The following is a 19,975-nucleotide window of genomic DNA, read 5'->3' as shown; positions in this document are numbered from 1 at the left end:
CATAATTAATGTTTCCAAATATTAAAATTTTTACTTGATTTGGTTAATTTTGTTATTGATATGTATTCTAAGATTTAAAAAAATATATGATAATATAGGACAGACGGAAGCATGGAAGCAAGCAAGCTTAATTTATATAACTTTGTAGCAGTCTCTGCGAAAAACTTTTTGTTACAATAGATAAAGTCCTGTCAGTTTGATGGTTACAAGTTCACTAACACTTACCATAAAACAAAAGGTGATAATGTTAAGTAGAGGCCAGGAGAAAGTGTTGGAGACCTCTTTAGTAGTTTTAGGCCTGTTTAACATTGGTTTACATGACGTTTGTTACTAAACGAGCACAAGAATAACCTTCTCATACAGTACATGCGGGCATCATCAGTTTTCAAATCATAGTTGAAAGTATGAAAAATCGCATTAAAATTTAACTACATTTTTATATTGTGCATGAATTAAATAATCATTTCTATGAATGGTCTACTGTAAGTTTTATTCAATAAGTGTTTAGGCTTTTCCACATTTTTAGACCAATTTCATAGAATAATCTCTTAAATTAGCAGGTGGTTATAGGAAAAGGAAAAATCAGTAGCCTACCGACTAAATTAGAGGCCCACTCTCTAAATCAGTAGCAGTTTATCATCTAAATCAGTAGCAGTTTATCATCTAAATCAGTAGCAGTTTATCATCTAAACAGTAGCCTACAATATAAATCGGCAACATACTGTCTAAATAGGTAACCAACCCTTTAAATGGGTAGCCTACTGTCTAAATAGCTAAATAAGTACTCTATAATAATTGGCAAGAGTAGCAGGTATTACTGTTTCTGATTCAGAAATAGGCAGTAAGAATAGGTCAGAAAACAAATTGCTATCTTGATCACATCCTGATATTTAAGACTATGGACATGGGTTTATAATAGAATAAATACAAAGATTATTTGTGGGATAAAGTAAGTATGTTTGTGGTTTATGATATTTGGCAGCATGGGCAGGTGAACTTTTCAACTTGCATTCATTTGTTAATACCAGGTTTACATTAGATGACCATAAGATAGAGTATTTTTGTAGTGTTTAATATACCCCAGTGAGGTTTTCGTTCTTGATAAACATGATAATATATTCTTTTTAACTGGTTATGTGATACAATGTATATTAACATTCAGGTAATTAACAAGCATTTGACTTGCGTAACAGCCACTATTGGTCAATACTTGAGAGTTCTTTTCACACAACACCGGATATGAAGACACAACAGGTTTTAACTATCGCAAACAAGTGGATCATATTTTATAGATGTTTAATTTCATGATAAACCACAATGGCGCTTTACCTATGTGTTACAAATGAGAACATACTGGATTGTGATGTCCTTTAGTCATTCAATTCACAAAGACATGCATCAGTGGCGGGATCATGGATTTTGAAATAAGGGAAACTATAGTATAAATAGTACTGCATTTTTTATTTATTTATATATTTAATACCATCGTTAATGAGGGTGGCCTATTCACTTCATGTGAACTGATCATATACGCAAATCACTATCCAATAATGCTTACAAAATTATTTCATCTGGGTGTATCCTTCATACCCGATTGGTTAATTTCATGTATTTTAGCTGCATGCATGGATATATTGTACTGTGCTGGGTGGAAGTGGGTAGAAACATCCACCTTCAAAGTCTTCCACAAACCCTAAAGATTATTTTCTAAGGTCTTCCATCAAGCAACCTAATTTCATCTGTATAATCAACCAAGAAACATCTGGGTACCTGGAATTACTGTTTTACTTTTTCCCAATCTACTGTCAAGTTTGTACTACTTGCCAATCAGAGGTTTCTCAATTATGACTGCACCACCTACCCTATCTTCCAAACCAAACCCTCAATAATCATTTTTGAAGGGGATGAAGAGTCCCAGCCCGCTGGATCAAATAAAAAACACAAAGTATAAAAAAAGTATGGGACCCAAAAATTTGATGCGGACGTGATGTGAACAATTTTTTTTAATTGGGCGTAAAATATTATTATTTACCGTATTGCATTTGTTTTACTACACATAGTTGAGTTGAATCCTAAACCACAAATGATACTATTATTAGAAATATCGACGTTGGAATTTGTAGAGCCTACATTTTAAAGCCAGTTCAATTCTCATTTATAGCCAAACGATAGCTTAGTTACAAGCTCAAAGTCTATACACACGAATTACTGAATGAAAGAAAACTAGGACAGAATAAATCTTTGCAAACATAAGAATCAATAAAAACACGTACAGCAGTTTACTTTTAACTCAAATAATTATTGTTTTGCTATACTGATTGGTATCATAATACTTAAGATATTAAATTAGGCCTAGATAAACATGGAAAAGCAAAGTGTAGTTGTCAGTACGTTAAATAGGTCATTAGAGCCATTGCATAATAGGTGGTGTTAACATAAACTGATGTGTGTTCGTACAGTTAGGCCTCCCACTAACATCTTTTTAGTGGAGCGAGGTTATGGCCCTAGATGATGACTGTGAGATCCTGCTAAATGCTTAATTTAATTTTGTTTGTTCTGCAAGTGGTTCTTGATTGAGAAGACCGTTTAGTCAATCAATAAATGTAAACGAAGAACGGAGTCCTACTTGATAGTCGTCAAGGTTGAGCGTGATCATCTAATCAAGAAAGGGAAATTAATGGAAAAGAATCTATTTGTTCGGAAGCATCTGGCCCTGTGCTTTAATTACTCCTAGTACAGCATTATAGTGTTCCAATTTCTTATGATTCAAAACACTTTTTTGGACCTTTATGTATCATATGATGCCTGTATCATAGTCTAAACTAAACCTTAACATAATACAAGTGTCACACGTGATACACTGGACGCTGTGTTACAGAATTCGGTTATGATACTGGATAATATATATTATGCCATATGTAGAGATACAGGACAGAGAATCGGGTACCAAGTTAACGACGGTCTCTGCACAGCCTAGAAAAAACTTTGATGCAAAGGATCAAAACCCACAGAACCTAGATAGCACTAAAGCTATAACAAATGTAACCTATCGGCCTAATATCAGCTAGCACTCAGCATACCCACTCAAACTATTAAAGTCCAGTCTTCTTGGAAAAATAACAAAATGTAGGTCTTGTATAAACAAGCGACTTATGTACACTTGCAAAGGTCTAAGTAATTCCCCCTGATGATGAAAACATAGGATGACTATGTGGTTAAAATATGTTAAATGTTTTAATCTAAATTGCACTCAGTGACAGACAAGACTAGATATAAGCTAAACATTAAAGACTTTATTGGCGACACAAACCAACAATGTTGTTGGTAGGCTAGATGAGTGCCACTGACCTGGATAAATCGATAATAGCCTATTCTCCTTGACGGGCAAGATATAACTCGAAAATAGAAAATTTATTCCTTCTCATTAAATGGTAAAGTCCACGAACCACGCCCTCAAGAAGGAGCATCTGTACAAACAATCATCATGATTTTTTTTTTGAGATATTGAAAATAGGCTATTACTGTATCTAGGTAAGCTAGGCACAAAATAGACAAAATTAGCTATACAGCAGGAGTCGTATGGAATGCTATCCAAACCGATAGAGTGGGGGTGTCTGCAGAATAATAAAAACCAAACAAAAATTTTGATTTAGACATATCTGTAAGAAAAGATACAGTCCTAAAGTGTTATTTAATTAAAACGCTTTTTCTTCACAAATGCCAAAGTCAGAAAGCAAGCTGTGTGGTATTCTAAATGTTGCAATATTGTTGGTAAAACTAAAAGTTCACAAAAGAGCAACAAATCTAATCAATAAACACATTTATATTTTAAAAATTGCATCAAAGTATATTTTTCTACAATAATATATTAAACAATTTAATTCATTTAAAAATTGCCACTTTCAACCCTATTGAAATTATACTATAACTAACGAATGTCCAATTTTACCACATGCAAAGTTTTAATAGGTAATTAATAAATCAGCCCATAGAAATAAACCTATACACTTGTCAATTAATTATGTACCACTAGACATCGGTATGTAAAATATAAAATATCTTGGAATTTTCTGAATGTTTGACTATTGAACAATTTCATGTATGTAGTGTATGGATACAGATACTGGACATTTAAAAAATTCTCATTAATGAAAAGATATTAAAAGGGAGTTTTAGAGTTGTGGTATTTTAGGAGAATGCTTCATATACTTGACAGAACCATTTCAAGAATGTAAATTAAGAATAGATTTGAGGGGATGGAGGTTCAATTAAGCACTTTTTTGTTTGTTTGAAAATTTGTTCAATTTTAGCAAAAACTAAAATGTCTTTAAGTCCAAATTTATCTTAAATTAGGAGGTAGGATTATACTCAAACATGGGTTTATTTATACTTAATGGTGACATGATATTGTATGATATATTGTTTAATAATAATATAGTATTGATAAGGATAGTTTAGCATAGATAGATATCACAAGTGCTTGATATGGGCACAAAGAAGGGCTTCTGGTCCAATTAGATAAGTCACTAAATGACCAACATTTTGAAATAGTATGACATAAAAGAATGCAGATAATCTTAAACCAATCAAAACAATAGGATCATGACAAGAAAAAAAAATCAACCAATTAGAACAGGGCTTAGTGGTAACAAATGAAATAACTCTAAACAAGGCCAGCTATTAGCCTAATCCAGCCGCAGTACATCAATGAGTGGAGAAGATCTGACCTTGGCTCTGATTGGTTGAAAGTTAATGTGACTGACAGATTTTGAGAGGCTGATTAAAAAACAGGAAGCCCTAAAATATGCCAACTGAACGATGCAGGACAAATTGCTTTAATCCAAAATAAAAATCACTTTCAGTTAATTGTAGATAATCCGAGTTGTAATTATTTACCCAGTTTTTTGTTCTTCTCTAGCCCCATAACCTCAATGGCAAAGTACACTCCACTATGTTATACCCTGATATCCATCTGTACCTACAGATATAGGATTAGTTTCTGGCATTTTACATATTTCTGTCGCCCAGTTTATTGACCCCAGAGAATGTATTTATATCCTGATGATAAAAAACTTAGCCTGATAATTTGGAAAATCATCTGCCTAAGATACTGCATGAATCACTGTCTTTAAGTCTTGGCCTAAATCCTATTCTAACTTCACCTATTAAACTCTGCTTTTGGTTTCACTTGCACTTGGGTTTACTTTCCAATGCAAAGAAACGATTCAAAGTAGCATAGCATTAAGACTAGTGCAAATAAAAATGTACAATCTCTATCAGGAGTTTAGTCTGTTTGTCTGTCTTCAAGTAGATCTCAAACCATTAGGCAGCAAATAAAAGATATTAGCGCATACGATTTTAAGATTGAAACAAATATATCATGGTTAAGATTAAAAGCATCAAACTATGGTGCCATACTGGATGTAGGCTCAATAATTAATTAATCTTAAGAAATATTTTGGCTTGTATTCTTTAAGTAGTTAATTATTTTAATCAATATTTTGGCTTCTGTTGTGAAATGCATCATGTTGACAGATTAAAACAATTAAACTTTTGTTTACGTTCTGGTTCAATTGTTATTCAATTCGGAAGCAACCCCCAGTTGAAGGTATTCCAGGTCACAAATTCTGTCATACCTCAATAATTTAATCAAAGATATATTGTCGGCGCACTTTTTTAAAAACCGCAAGAAAAAAATTTTACCAAAACACTTTTTTCTTCATTTTTAGCAAACCTACACTTTTCAGTATGAAGCACGAAATAATCTGAAATGATTGGATGACAGCCAAATTCTGGAAAGTGTTTTCTCAAAGATGAGTCTGTTTATGAGACAAAGATAACTGATAATGTTTATTTCTTGATAAATTAATTAGCAACAGAGTAAATTCAAATAATCTTAAATAAAAACACACAATAGTCTTTAGTACCAAATAACCAATTGTCAGCAGTGCAGTTTTCATCTGCAACACAAAATAGTGATTAAAACTCATTCTATCTAGGTAAAACTAGTTCTCTCCTAGGCTGTCTTCATCGTTTTCTATTAGTAAACTTTGGAATCATTTTCCTTTTCGTTTATAATCATACCACTATTGGACATTCCACAAAATTGAAAAATCACAGAAAATGGACAATATAACAATTTACAGAATTTCATTTCCACTTGAATCGTTGCCCAGAAAATGTGGAGCCCTAGAAATGTCTTGAAAACAAAACAGAGGCTAATTCGAACAAACTGAACAATGAACTGCATTTTGGGTAATTAGGAATACCTCAACGACTTATGGTCATATTCGATCAGAAACTCCAAGACATTAACAGAAAATTTAAAAAAAGACAGCTTATTCTGTAAAAACAATAAAGTTAATGACATGAAATCAAATTATATTTAATGTACTAATAATGGAACCTTGTGGTATGATGTGAACCTATCAAAATAAATGATCATTTATACCTGTGAACCATGGCCTTAATATTAAATCTCAGTAATGTACTACAAAGAAATGTTGTTGAAATTATAAAGACCTAATAACAAGACCCTTTGTTATTTAGTTGACAAATTCTTTTGTACTTAACACCAATCCCTCTGCTCTACTTTTATTCCTACATAATTATGTAAATATCCATTATTAGGGTACAATTTCACCTCGTTCCAAACCCACAAGAGACATGCCCGATCAACTCCCAGGCCTCCACGTGCTTAATATGTATTTAATTAGGCCCACTGTGTTGATTCGCTATGGTGAAAATATGGAAAAAACACATCCAGAACAAAACATTCGCATTAAGTAGGTCGGGGTGGCCTCTGATTAGAACGTTATTAAAATTAGGTATGGACTTTGATGTTAGTAACGAGTCTCGAAGGTGATACGTAGGGTCTCCGGTTGGAAAGACATTTCAACCGGCCTTCATGATCAAACGTACACAAGTAATAATGTGAAGTCAATTGCTGTATTGATGTGAGGAATAGTAATAAAAAAATGCCACAGTTATTCCAATGTATGACTTTGTATTTGATTCCTTTATAAGCTGCGCATTAAAATTATTATGGCCTGTTATAGTAACCAAACCATTGGCAATGAAAATTTTAATATACTATACAAATTTACAGAAAGAAAGGAAGGAAAAAAATATAAAACTGATAAAAATCGCAATATTTGTTAGGCTTACCATGTTATAAATTGATTGGTGGTATACAAAACTTAAACATGTATCAGTAGCCTCTTACCATCGTCACAGATAAACTGATTAGATAGCGTATATAATACACAAGTTAATACAGTAGAATCCTTCCTTTGGACACCAACTTCTATTTAGGGGACACCTCTATTAAGGGCACTTTCCTGAAATGGGAACTACATAAATGTTTAAACATAAGCTTTAACACTAAGACTAACTTGGCTGAAGGACACCTCTATTTATGGGACACTTTGTTTGAAATATCTAGTAACATGCCTCTGATAAACCCATATTTGTTTTTAAATTGTATTATATTTTTAGCTTTAAACCTGTACGAATGCCTAAACATCTACTGTTTTGTAGGTAATTAAATTAAATTAAACGATTTTCTGCCTTCAAGATACAATTTGTTTGATGGACAAAAAATTGAAGTGTCATAAAATAGCCATATCAAGAACCATAACATTTTTACATAAATGAGGTTGAGAATGCTGTACGATAAACATTGTTGTATCACTTGGGACCACGAATTGATTTACAAGTGGTGAAAACTGGTCATTTTTATACGGCTTGAACCACGTTTTTCATAAATATCCACAAGGCAAAAGACAAATTAGTCTTGTTCATCTCCTTAAGTGATGCAAAAGGTAGCTGCTCATATCCACAGGGCATCGTGTTAGCAAATAAATATCAGTCTCATAACTTACTCTTTTTATTCCCAACATGGAAATGATTAAAATAATGATGAATTAAGTAGAAAAATGACTAGAGGGGCAGTGGTATTATTTAACCTTGCCCTGCTTTGCATAAGGGAAAAACAGGACTAGGCTTTAGTATAGAGCATGTTTACATACACACACACACATATAGAAGAATGTTTTGGGATCAAAACTAGCCATGGCTGCCTCTCACATGGTCAGCATATCATCACTTGTTAACCTTGTCCTGCATTTGAGAGATTGGTGGAAGTCTGTAGGTTGAGTCACGACAGAATCCCCAAACGGAAAATATTTAATAATTTAGGGTTAACTGAAAACTAGGTATCTTTTGAGCCTTGAAATATGTCCAAAGAACTAGTAAATATATTGACTTTGGAAATTAAATTGTAAACAGAAATGTTGACGTAAAACAAAATGTTGACTTAAAACAAACTGTTGACGTAAAACAAACTGTTGATGTAAAATAAACTGTTGATGTAAAATAAACTGTTGATGTAAAATAAACTGTTGATGTAAAACCGTAACGACATCAAAGTAAATATAAATTAAAATACAAAAATTGTAACAAGAATATAAAGTACAGTATGTTAATGGTATGTTAACAATAACACTAACATTTATTCAAATAATAAAACCAGAAACCAAATTTCAAAGTAAAGGGTTATTTTTTAGTAAAATTTAAAATGTTTTGGGAGCAGGACGGATCAAATTCTTTTTAACATACTTACCGTTGTGTCACTATCGTCTTTAAATTTTTTCAATCTTTTGTCCTGAATAAAATATAAAAACACAGGTAAATGGTCGACTGTCTGTCCATATTAAACAGTTAGACCTTGAGTACGTACTTTGCCACTAGATAACACATACAGTACAGACATACAAACATGCTCAAACGTTCAAGTAACAGCTTCATGCGTTTTATACAGCCAGTTGGCTCAATAAAGCATTCCTATGTCTTAAATAAACTTCATAATATCTGACTTGCATAGTTCATTACTCTTCTGTACATTAATGGTCAAGAAACCGATTCGAACAATTGACCAGGCATGTGTCTTATTTTAAGAAAATGTTTTGTTCAAGGCCCACATTTTACGGAGTCTTTTAACATAATGCGCTAATATGTAAGCCTGAATTATTATTATTCATATTAGTCTGTAATGATGATCGGTCAGTAATAACCTGACCGATTCTGAATAATATAATATTCACAGTGCAAAATTGATATAATCAAAAATACTATAATAATATCCTGGATTAATATAGCGCCTAATGTTGTGAAACTTCTAAGCACTTTACATACAAACTGGTGAAAGACACCTAAACTCAATAAGTATACAACCCATAAAACAGTTTTGAAATTTATAGATTTTATCATGTATTTGTGTCATATTCTACCATTTCACATTGTTATAAGATTCTTAATAACTCCAAAATAACTAATATATAATAAGATCAATCCAAAGGCAAATTACTAAAAATGAAAATGCTGTAATATCAGTTGCTGGATCTCAATGAAGCAAAAAGCTATATCAAAACGGTAAAGAAACAGTTATAAAGAAAGTGCGAAGCCTTCAGAAAACACTATTCCTCCATCAGGGCTATGCTAATAAATATATAGTTCTTTTAGCTAAGGTCTACTTTCAACTTAAGTTCTACTAAGGCCTACTTTCAAATTGTATTACATGTGTTTCCAAAGCCGACCTTGGGAAAAAAATTAAGTAGTCCACACAAACCCTTAAAACTTGTCATTTCCTCCATAATAGTCGTCTGTAGGAAGGGGTTATATTATTTCACTGGTCAATTTTGCTAATTCTTAATCAGGACACTTATAATAGTCTTAAGCTGAATTACTTCACAATGCTCTAGAGAGGCTAAACTAGGTATATGTGCCAATTGGCGACAATGGCTAAAGCCAAATCCCATGGGGTAATAATTGTAGGACACACTTCTTATATTAATACAATTCTATCTGCGATAAAATAGGTTTCATCATGTGATGAAATAAGTCGGTTAAACCTGTTTATCTTATAAATTATAGACACTTGGTATACTGATAATTTTATTTTTGTTGAAATCCTGTTTTTGTACTAGAATATTAAGCAAGGTTCAAGTTTATGTCACAAGTTACAGTTAAACTGCCCATAACGAACAATATCCAAAAAGCCAGTTTTTTCAATACCTCTCGTATGGAGACACCCTCTTATAGTAAGCGGACGTGGACAATTTTTGACCATACAATTTGGACTTTGTATCTTTTTATATACTAATTGACCATGTGAAAGCACACTACTACTGTAGTGAAAGCACACTACTACTGTAGTGTAAGCGAACTTCTGTGAAATTGACAATTCCTAACCAATTTCCATACCAACCATACTATTACTAATTAACTTAAACATACAACACCTACAATTTATAGGCTGAAAAATATCAGTTAATGTTGAAAATTGGCCCTCTATTGCTAAAGCTTTCATAAATTGGATGCCCCTCAGACACTTCAACTAATTCTCCTAAGGAAACATTTCTGAAAACCTAGAAATTATTGTAAGAAATTATCACTGATCCCAATTTAAATATGAATTAATTAAACATAATTAAACAGAAATCTATCTGAAGTATAATACTATAAAAGCGAAAAATAAAGGAGAAATTTCAAGCTTTTGGTAACATGTGAATCATTCATCAGTATTGAGCACATAGACTAAAATTATGTAAAAATTCATTCATATTGAAACATTAATTCCTGAACAATTTTCTTTGATAAATAAATCTCACATAATGATTCATACTTTAGGACTTTATTCTGAGGTTATTTTTCATCAAATTAATCCAAAATGTAGACCTACCAACAAATCTCATCATCATATCATCCCTCGAAAACCTTGTAAAAGTTCACGTAACAAAGAAATTGTAAAATTCTAGGCGATTTCATTTGTGCGAATTGTCAATAACTTCTTAATAAGTTCTTACATAAAGCTTAGGAAGACTTAATCCCGTATTTATTTCAGGGATCAATGAAACCACAGTTCAGTTTGCAGGTTTACATAGTGAATCCAGTTAATAACCGCAAATAATTTCCGATATACTTAAGATTTTCACGTTCAAAGTCTACCTGTTGATGTATCAGAATCTATTGGCACAGACAACCATCTCATTCAAATCTTTAAAGCTCTTTGTACAATACTGAGTTTTAAATTTAATTAGTGGTTTTCGGTGTACAACAAGAAAACCCTGACTTTAACGGACGAAATCATTTTTTATTAGTTTTTTTGACAGCCTACTATGCCTTTAATAATATTCATTTTAATCTTAAGAATTGGTATAGACCTTATTACTTGCATAAATGATAACATAAATTGGCTATAGAATTAGTAATATTTATATCATTGTTGTTTAATTTTAAAATTTAACTGTCTTTGATTTTTAATGACCCTAGTGACCGGCTTGTGAAGATTCGATTGTCACAACAGAAATGGTTGTGAAAAAAACAAAAATTGGCTGTTCAGTTCTAGCATAGCCAAATGGTTAAAGATGCCCCAGCTTGATTGGTACTAGTATCGGTCTTGCAGTTTAGGAGATAGAACACAATTTTAGGTTAAAATAACTAGTTAAACTAGTGTCTTTCTAATCAGCTGCACTACATCAAGTCTACATGACCTGATTCTAGTTTACAACCCACTATATTTCTAGGTATGTTTAATGTTAGACTGTTGAAATTCCAGAACACAAGCAATGCGTGACATAATTTTTTTTTTTTAAGTTATAAAATGTTCAAAAAACAATACTTGTAATAAATTTTGTCATATTGAAATTAGCTTGTTGGAGATGAAAGCATTTCTGTTGGTTTATTCGTAACAAAATCACTTAAGGATCTTGTACAGACTTATTCGAAATTAACAAGTCCCAAAAATGTTAGAAACAGGATGTCAGGATGGGCTACGTGCACCTTGGCGCCAATTTCTGCTTTAGTGCCATCCTTCCTTTAAAGTCTACAACCAACATTTTTAAAGCTTTAGTAATACTTAAAAGTACATTACATAATTATTATTTTATAGATATAGACATATTTTCCATTTGTTCTTGATCTCTTCAATTTAAAATTAGGTTATAATTGCATTGCCATTACAAATGGTAGACTTTACTCTAAAACTTTAGCATGAAATTACAAATTATTGTAGTTTCCCTGAGGAAACATTAAAAAAATGTTTTGATATTAAATCAAAGTATTAGGCCAATCATTGTTGATCATCTGTTAAACTTTTCAACTAATTTTATTTAATGTAAACAATATTGTTTAGAAATGAATTAATATTAAGTTTATTCTTATTATAAATTGTTGAGAATGTTTTATATATATTGTATTCTTCTTTTTAAATATTAAATCGTGCTCAATAGGCTAATTTTTACTATTTACATATTTATTTAAGTTTGCTTCATATAGTATTTATTGTATCTGTTTTCTGTTTCGTACCTTTAAGTGGCAACTTTCGTTGCTGTTGGTTTTGATGAAATAAAATAAATAAAAAAATAAATAATAGAATTATTAAAACATTTATTAAAAGTTCAATTTAAGATTGATTTAAATGCAATATTCTCACCATCCAACTCATAAAAGTATTTGTTTAATATACTAACAGTAGTATTAGGTTTGAAGTACACCATTCAAATCCTTTAAAAAATAATCACAGATCACAAATACAGTACTGTATGTTCTTAAAATTTCCCATTACATTTCTGTATATTAATATTAATACTGCATCAATTATTAAAATGGTATGCAAGAAAAAGCCACAAGACAGGAACAATTAAAAACATCACAAGGATTATTAATAATAACCAACAAAGAATGTATACACACTATGAATGAATATCTAAGGATGTTTGTAGCTAAAATGTTACTACTAACTATAGGAAGTGATCTGTTGGAATAGATACAGTAGAATGACTCTCTTAGTGATGATACATCAGTATGTGCTATAATAATAATACAAAAGTGATTTTACACTATGTAGGCAGACCAAGCACTCATGAATATGCATGAGCTAAAGTTAGTTAAATACTTAAATAAACATCAGGTAAAAGTAGTGTCATTCTGTAGGAAAGTCCACTAGCTGACCGTCATTGCGCTACTACTATCGTGAAAACCCAGCAAGTAGCAAATGACCTACTTGTACTAGATAAGGTAAGCCAAGTAATGCTTGAGGATTTATCCGCTTCATTATTATTAGCTCTACACGTACAACGGCTTGCAGGTACATCGATATCATAGTAAGGTATCTATTCTCATTTATGAATACCTTAATTTGTAATTTATTTAATTGTACAAATTATAAAAATATGTTTCCATTTAGTAGTAACTGTATTTTTGTTTTATTTTATATATTTTTTAGAATTATTGTATGAATAATTTGTTTATATTTATAGAGTAATAACTAAAGTTTTAAAAAGGTACAAATTGGGGAAGACCCAGTATTTTTGCTGAAAAGTTACAGTTCTTCCCTTTGTCTTGCTTTCATGATCGATTGAAAGTGGGTGAATCACAGAAGCAAAACGAAAATGTCGATTTGCAAGCAGTGTATGCTAGTATTTATAGCGATCACCTTTTTAAAAATGACATTTTCACATTTTAAAGAAGAAAAAATTATCGCAATAGGCCCACAAAGTGTATTTAAGGAAAAACCTAGTAAGCTACTTATTCTAATTACATAACAATGTTACACATAAGATCACGTTTAGGCTAGACTGCCACTTCATGGATATTAAGACTTTCAGTGTTAAATGGCTTTCGGGGGGCTTTAAAGTGACCTTTAAAATCACTGGATTGTGTGTGCTAATTGACAATCAAAGAAGTACATATGGTGTAATTGTAGTAATAACTATTGTGTTGTGATTAGTAATACAGTATCGTAATAATAGGAGAAAGGTCCAGTATTAATAGTAGGGACTATGCATCAGCAATGGGTGAACAGAACTTCTTGTTTGTTTGTGGAGTTTAAAATGCTAGCGCCATATAACAATCTTGTACAGCCAATTTCTAATTTGTCTCATCTCATCTCATCTCATGTGTTTCACAAGTTATGCCTGTATCCCAGACTCAAAGCATAACTCTTAACCTTACCTTCAATGATACGGGCAAAACATGTGATACACATGAGATGCTGTATTATGGAATTTGTCTACAACACTATATTTACCATCCATGCAACAGACTGACATTCCTTTACCATATATAATGTAGGCCTATAAAACATTACCACACTATACTCTTAATGTTACAAAATTTATATTTATAATTGTATTTACTGATAATGCATACTTTTAGGGATTAGTCTTGACGTTTTTAGTCAATGACAATATATAAGTTATCGCTCCTGGATTGGTCGACAGAGGCATGCGCTGTGTGAAAGTAGGCGGTGCTTAGTCTGAATTACCGTCGTCAACTGCTTCCTGATGCGTAAAGTCCCTAGTAGTGTACTACTGTACGTGTAAGTACCGCTTCCACTCCACAAGGTCATCTAGGAATAAGTTTGTAACAAGAAAGGATGGAATTTATTTAAGACGGTGTTTATTACAATTTTGATTAATGTAAATTTTTTTCAAATAGATTAAATAACTGACTGTAAAGTAACTTTATTTTTATACAGAAAGATAAGAAAAAATGTTTTTAAAAATGTGTAAAAAAATGTATGTATTATTATTATTGAAGCATCAGAGTGGAGAAGAAAAAAGTAATGTAAGAAAAGATAATGGCCTTATTTTCTTAGAAAGTCTTATTCTGTTGCCAAGATATTGGAAAATGGTCTAGACACATTTGTTGTACTGGACGTATTACACTGAATGAAAATGATAAGAGGTCTATTTTCAAAATCAATCACATTTCTGCTAAATTTTTGCTACTAAATAACCGTTTAAATTATCAGTGGGTGATCATCAACTGGAAATTCTAATTCAAAATGAGGTTGTACACTTTTTTGAGTCCCAAAGTGTCCCCTTAATAGAGGTTTCACAGTAATAATATCCATGAACTTTTACATGTATGTCTTAACTTAGGTAGCCTAAATAGATCTAGAGTAAATGGAATTATACTAGAGAAATTGGATTAAACTAGAGGCCCTACAACAATACAAGGCGTATTCCCCACACATTACATAATCTTAGGTATTTAGTCCAAAAATCCATTGAATTCTTTGACTTAAAAATGGGACCAGAAGATCAAAGTATTGAATAGAAAATCTTTAAATAGCACATGCTAATCGGAAAATCCGCATAAACGTAAATTCAACTATAAGGAGGATGGCCTTGATTTTTTTCAAATATTTCTAAATCGGTTTATATTTATTATAGAAATACACAGTATTACATTAACTTCCTCTTGTAATGTACTGTATAGAGGCTCTCTGTTACCTATCTCTAAATAAGGATCAGATTCTACTATTGTATTGATGAATGTCTTTCAGGTTTAGCGATTATCATTAAATCTTTTAATATTAAATTTATCATAATTTTCCATTTTTTTTTAATCATTACATTTTATAAACAACATGAATCAACAATATATGATGTCCTCTCCAAATGCACTTTTAATTTTATTTACTGTAAAAGTAAAGATTCACATTTTACCAAAGAAACAACTTGATGTCATTTTTATACATTTAATAAGTAAAAGAATGAACAAATTTATTTATTGATTTTTAATCAGATTGATAATTTTTCTCCTTCAACTTTTAGCATTTTTATTTAATGACAATGCAAAGGAGTGAGAGTGTACCAAGGTTTTTAATAAAGGAACATGTGTTTCATATGTTATATGAAATGCCATTCTAGGAAGCAATGATCATGTTGACGCATTGGGTCATTCAACTGTTCCCCATAAGTGACCAGTGACTACTTAATTGTATAACGTAACCTTTTAATGTAGGGCAAACCATGTGACTTGCTTAGCTCCCTGGCGCAAAGCTACTTTGTAATAATTATTATCATGTTGATGGAGTACACACTGCTGCCTTGGGCTAGAATCTAACCCTAGCCATTAGTGGAAGCTCAGTAGTCTAGGGGTATTAGGCTACAGTAGTGATCTAGGGATATTAGGCTACAGTAGTGATCTAGGGGTATTAGGCTACAGTAGTGGTCTAGGGGTATTAGGCTACAGTAGTGATCTAGGGGTCTTAGGCTACAGTTGTGATCTAGGGGTATTATTAGGCTACAGTTGTGATCTAGGGGTATTATTAGGCTACAGTAGTGGTCTAGGGGTATTAGGCTACAGTAGTGATATAGCAGGTTCAGTGGTCTAGGGATATTAGGCTACAGTAGTGATCTAGCAGGCTCAGTGGTCTAGGGGTATTAGGCTACAGTAGTGATCTAGCAGGCTCAGTGGTCTAGGGGTATTAGGCTACAGTAGTGATCTAGCAGGTTCAGTGGTCTAGGGGTATTAGGCTACAGTAGTGATCTAGCAGGTTCAGTGGTCTAGGGGTATTAGGCTACAGTAGTGATCTAGCAGGTTCAGTGGTCTAGGGGTATTAGGCTACAGTAGTGATCTAGCAGGTTGTGGGTTCGAGCAATCGGAGGATTACTTGCAAATTTCTCACTGTAGTGAGAATTCAAAATGACTTATTAAACTATTTAATTATGATTCATTACATCATATGGATATTAAAAGACTTTTTGAAATGTTCCAAGGAAACCACATACATGTCCTACTGTGAAAATTGTCTGTAAAATTGTATTATCTTTTGTATTATCGTTAAACCACAATGAGAATAGTTTGGTTGTATTCTGAATTTAACAATAGATGGACATAACATAAACAGTAGAATAAAAAAGATTCAGAGAAATGCAATAAAAGTTATCATCATTGAAAATTTAATTTTGGTAATGAACAATACATTATTTCCTTGCCTATTGAAATGGGGTTTTTACAAAAAGAACCAATCTCATAAACAGTTTAAAAAAACCCTAATTATCTGTGGTTAAATTATGACATCATTACACAACCAATCAGGAATGAAAGTAAAGGAGAAACTGGTTTTATTTTTGGTGACAATTAGGCTACAATGCAATATTTGTTAATACCAGTTTGTTTTTTGCTTTGGGAAATTTTTCAATCCAATCAGATCCTAAGAATAGCATTTTATTTATTTTCTTTTAAATCACTTTAAAAAACTTTTCAAAAAATGGAATGTAAGTGAAATATTTGTAAACATCCCAAATGTATGTCAGTGTTAATAATCATAGAAAATGATAAGTAAATAAAAAATAAATCTTTGTTGATGTTTACAATTGAATATCTTTATTCTTATTCAATAAAGTACAAGATACGTCATTGGCCCTGTCACACCTTGACGATTTAGACTTGAATACCTTATCCAATGACGTATCTTGTATTTTCCTTACCTAGTACTGTATAATGTACTTTAAAATCAAAACTAGTACTCTTACTGACCTCATTGATGCTTTTGTGAAATCAATAATTACTACAGTATTGATAGGGGGTTTCCGGAAAAAAAATTGTTTCTCAATACATTTATTACACTTTTATTTACCAATAAAATCCACCGATCTTTGTACTATTATACAACTTAGTTAACTCATTGTCAAATCATGAACAAACAGTATGTTACTCAAATGTAGGTCGTGCTAAATGTAAAGTCTATAAGTTTATCAAAGAGTAGATAGGAATTCTACTGCATAAAACCAAACAAAACATAGTTTTTCTCTGATAAAGTATAATTCTTATCAATAGGTCACCATCAGGATTTAACAAAGTGTACCCTAATGTGGGTGTCCCCTGAATAGAGGTGTCCCACAGGAAACTATATTTTGGTTGTATACAGTAGAACTCCCCCAAAAATTCACTGATCTTTATACTTTTTACGATGTAGTTAACTCATTGTCAGTAGTTATTCAAATGTAGGTCGTGCTAAATGTAAAGTCTATAAGTTTATCAAAAGAGTAGATAGGAATTCTACTGTATAAAATCAAACAAAACATAGACTGATACAGTAGAATCCTTAAATAGGTCACCTTTAGGAGAAGAGTCCCTTAATAGGGATGTCCCCTGAATAGGTGTCCCAAATGAGGAGTTCTACTTTATTAAAAAAACTATATTTTGGTTGTATATGGGCGTCCCTTTAATAGGGGTGCCATAGCATTAAAACATTAAATGTCCCTCATTTGTTCATTTCAAAAAAGGAAAGTGTCACTATAAAAAGGGTATCCATTTAATACGACCTCTTAATAAATAGGGATGTCAATATGGGATGTCCTTTTAATATGGGATGTCCTTTTAATATGGGTGTCCCTTTAATATGTGTGTCCCTTTAATATGTGTGTCTTTAATTGAGGTTGGTCATAGTGTTAACAAATATAATGCCCAATGTACAGTATGTTCTACTCACAGGAACAACCCCTTTAATATGGATGTCCCTTTAATAAGGATTGGTCATAGTGAAATATAATGTCCAATGTACAGTATGTTTTTCTCACAGGAACAACCCCTTTAATATGGGTGTCCTTTTAATAGGGGTTGGTCATAGTGAAATATAATGCCCAATGTACAGTATGTTTTTCTCACAGGAACAACCCCTTTAATATGGGTGTCCTTTTAATAGGGGTTGGTCATAGTGAAATATAATGCCCAATGTACAGTATGTTCTACTCACAGGAACAACCCCTTTAATATGGATGTCCCTTTAATAGGGGTGACACTTTAATTGAGGTTGGTCATAGTGAAATATAATGCCCAATGTACAGTATGTTTTTCTCACAGGAACAACCCCATTAATATGGGTGTCCTTTTAATAGGGGTTGGTCATAGTGAAATATAATGCCCAATGTACAGTATGTTTTTCTCACAGGAACAACCCCTTTAATATGGGTGTCCCTTTAATAGGGGTAACACTTTAATTGAGGTTGGTCATAGTGAAATATAATGCCCAATGTACAGTATGTTTTTCTCACAGGAACAACCCCTTTAATATGGGTGTCCCAAAGGAACCTTGGTTCTATTGTACCTACAATAAATTTACTTGTTTGTAAACAATTTATAAATGGAAAGAGAAATAAATCCTTTCAAGGAATGTGTTCTCCAGAAATGAACTATGGACCATGTCCAATGCAATAATTGTGAAATGTTAAGTAGATGTTGATAAATGTGTATTTATGGTAAATAAATGTTGATGGATTGATGACATAAACAAACAGACCATAAACACATTGCACAACTTTGAAAGATTATGTCATAATTGTATCTAACACCAACACAGGGTTTTTTGTTTTACTTTATTAAAGATAGCACTCTATATTACAAATTATAAAGTTAAAGGTATTTATACTGGTGCTCAAGCTTTAAACTGGAAACTGAGGATATTCGGATTATGCCCTCTACGGACCCACGGCAGCCAGCAGTGAAGTGCCTACCCTGGGTCTAGCAGTTGCATAGTAAAGAGAGACAAACAAATATTAAATCATTTCTATTTGATAGATAAAGTAACATTTCAAGGTGTAATTTTTTTTGGCAAAATTATCTATCATTGATAGATAATTTTGCCAAAAAAATTAAATCAATGAAAAATAACTGACATTCAAAAGCTCTCTTTTTGCCAAAAATCTGTTTCAAGAAAATTAAATCAATGAAAAATAAAGCAAAAGTAAAATAATATAAAACCAGTTTATAGAATTTTTTAAGTGAAAAAAAAACTATTAAAAACAATTACTATGTTCAAGGTTAGATTGTCAATTTTGACAGCAGAGCATTATAAAACCCCAAACTAGTGGGTGTAACTGGTGACCTATTTCTTATCTAGCGTACTTGATAACATGATCACCGTCCTAGTTTTCAACTACCTAATAGGGTACAGTTCACACTTTAATAGAAATGTATTCGTTCCGAGTGACCGGAAAACTCTTTCAGAATCTGTTTGCTCTACAGTTTTGTTATTTTACTGCCGTTTCTTTTGTTCAAAAGTTTACACAACGTTTCATTGGTCAGCAAAGACCGTGAACCAATGGTCATGATCAACCAAGCAAATTTAATTTATATTTGTACCAGTGTTATCAATCAAATGCCACACAAATTAGCTCTT

At 32.0% G+C, this 19,975-nt stretch overlaps 2 protein-coding genes across 12 annotated transcripts in view; one reads left to right on the top strand and one right to left on the bottom strand.

The window, feature by feature from the left end:
* The window catches only part of LOC144839840 (SWI/SNF-related matrix-associated actin-dependent regulator of chromatin subfamily D member 1-like), a 116,271-nt gene that overhangs the window by 80,413 nt on the left and 15,883 nt on the right, over positions 1–19,975 (bottom strand). For 7 of the 10 annotated variants that reach the window (XR_013611791.1, XR_013611790.1, XR_013611789.1 and 4 more), the window contains one exon: positions 8,624–8,665. The exons of the other annotated variants lie outside the window; for them this stretch is intronic. Coding sequence is in view for 3 of the 7 variants with exons in the window: in XM_078695384.1 (XP_078551510.1) it covers positions 8,624–8,665 (42 nt within the window). In the remaining 4 variants the exon portion in view is untranslated. The remainder of the gene's footprint in view (positions 1–8,623; positions 8,666–19,975) is intronic. 10 annotated transcript variants of the gene reach the window in all.
* Positions 1–19,975, top strand: part of LOC144839841 (steroid 17-alpha-hydroxylase/17,20 lyase-like) — a 36,062-nt gene that overhangs the window by 5,372 nt on the left and 10,715 nt on the right. The window contains exon 1 of one of the 2 annotated variants that reach the window (XM_078695392.1): positions 12,996–13,077. The exons of the other annotated variant lie outside the window; for it this stretch is intronic. The gene's annotated coding sequence lies outside the window, so the exon portion shown is untranslated. Of the gene's footprint in view, positions 1–12,995; positions 13,078–19,975 lie in introns of those variants that run through there. 2 annotated transcript variants of the gene reach the window in all.

The sequence above is a fragment of the Antedon bifida genome, chromosome 4 (genome assembly GCF_963402885.1).
Source record: "Antedon bifida chromosome 4, ecAntBifi1.1, whole genome shotgun sequence".
NCBI classification, from domain to species: Eukaryota; Metazoa; Echinodermata; class Crinoidea; order Comatulida; family Antedonidae; genus Antedon; species Antedon bifida.
This window is presented reverse-complemented; position numbering and strand designations above follow the sequence as displayed.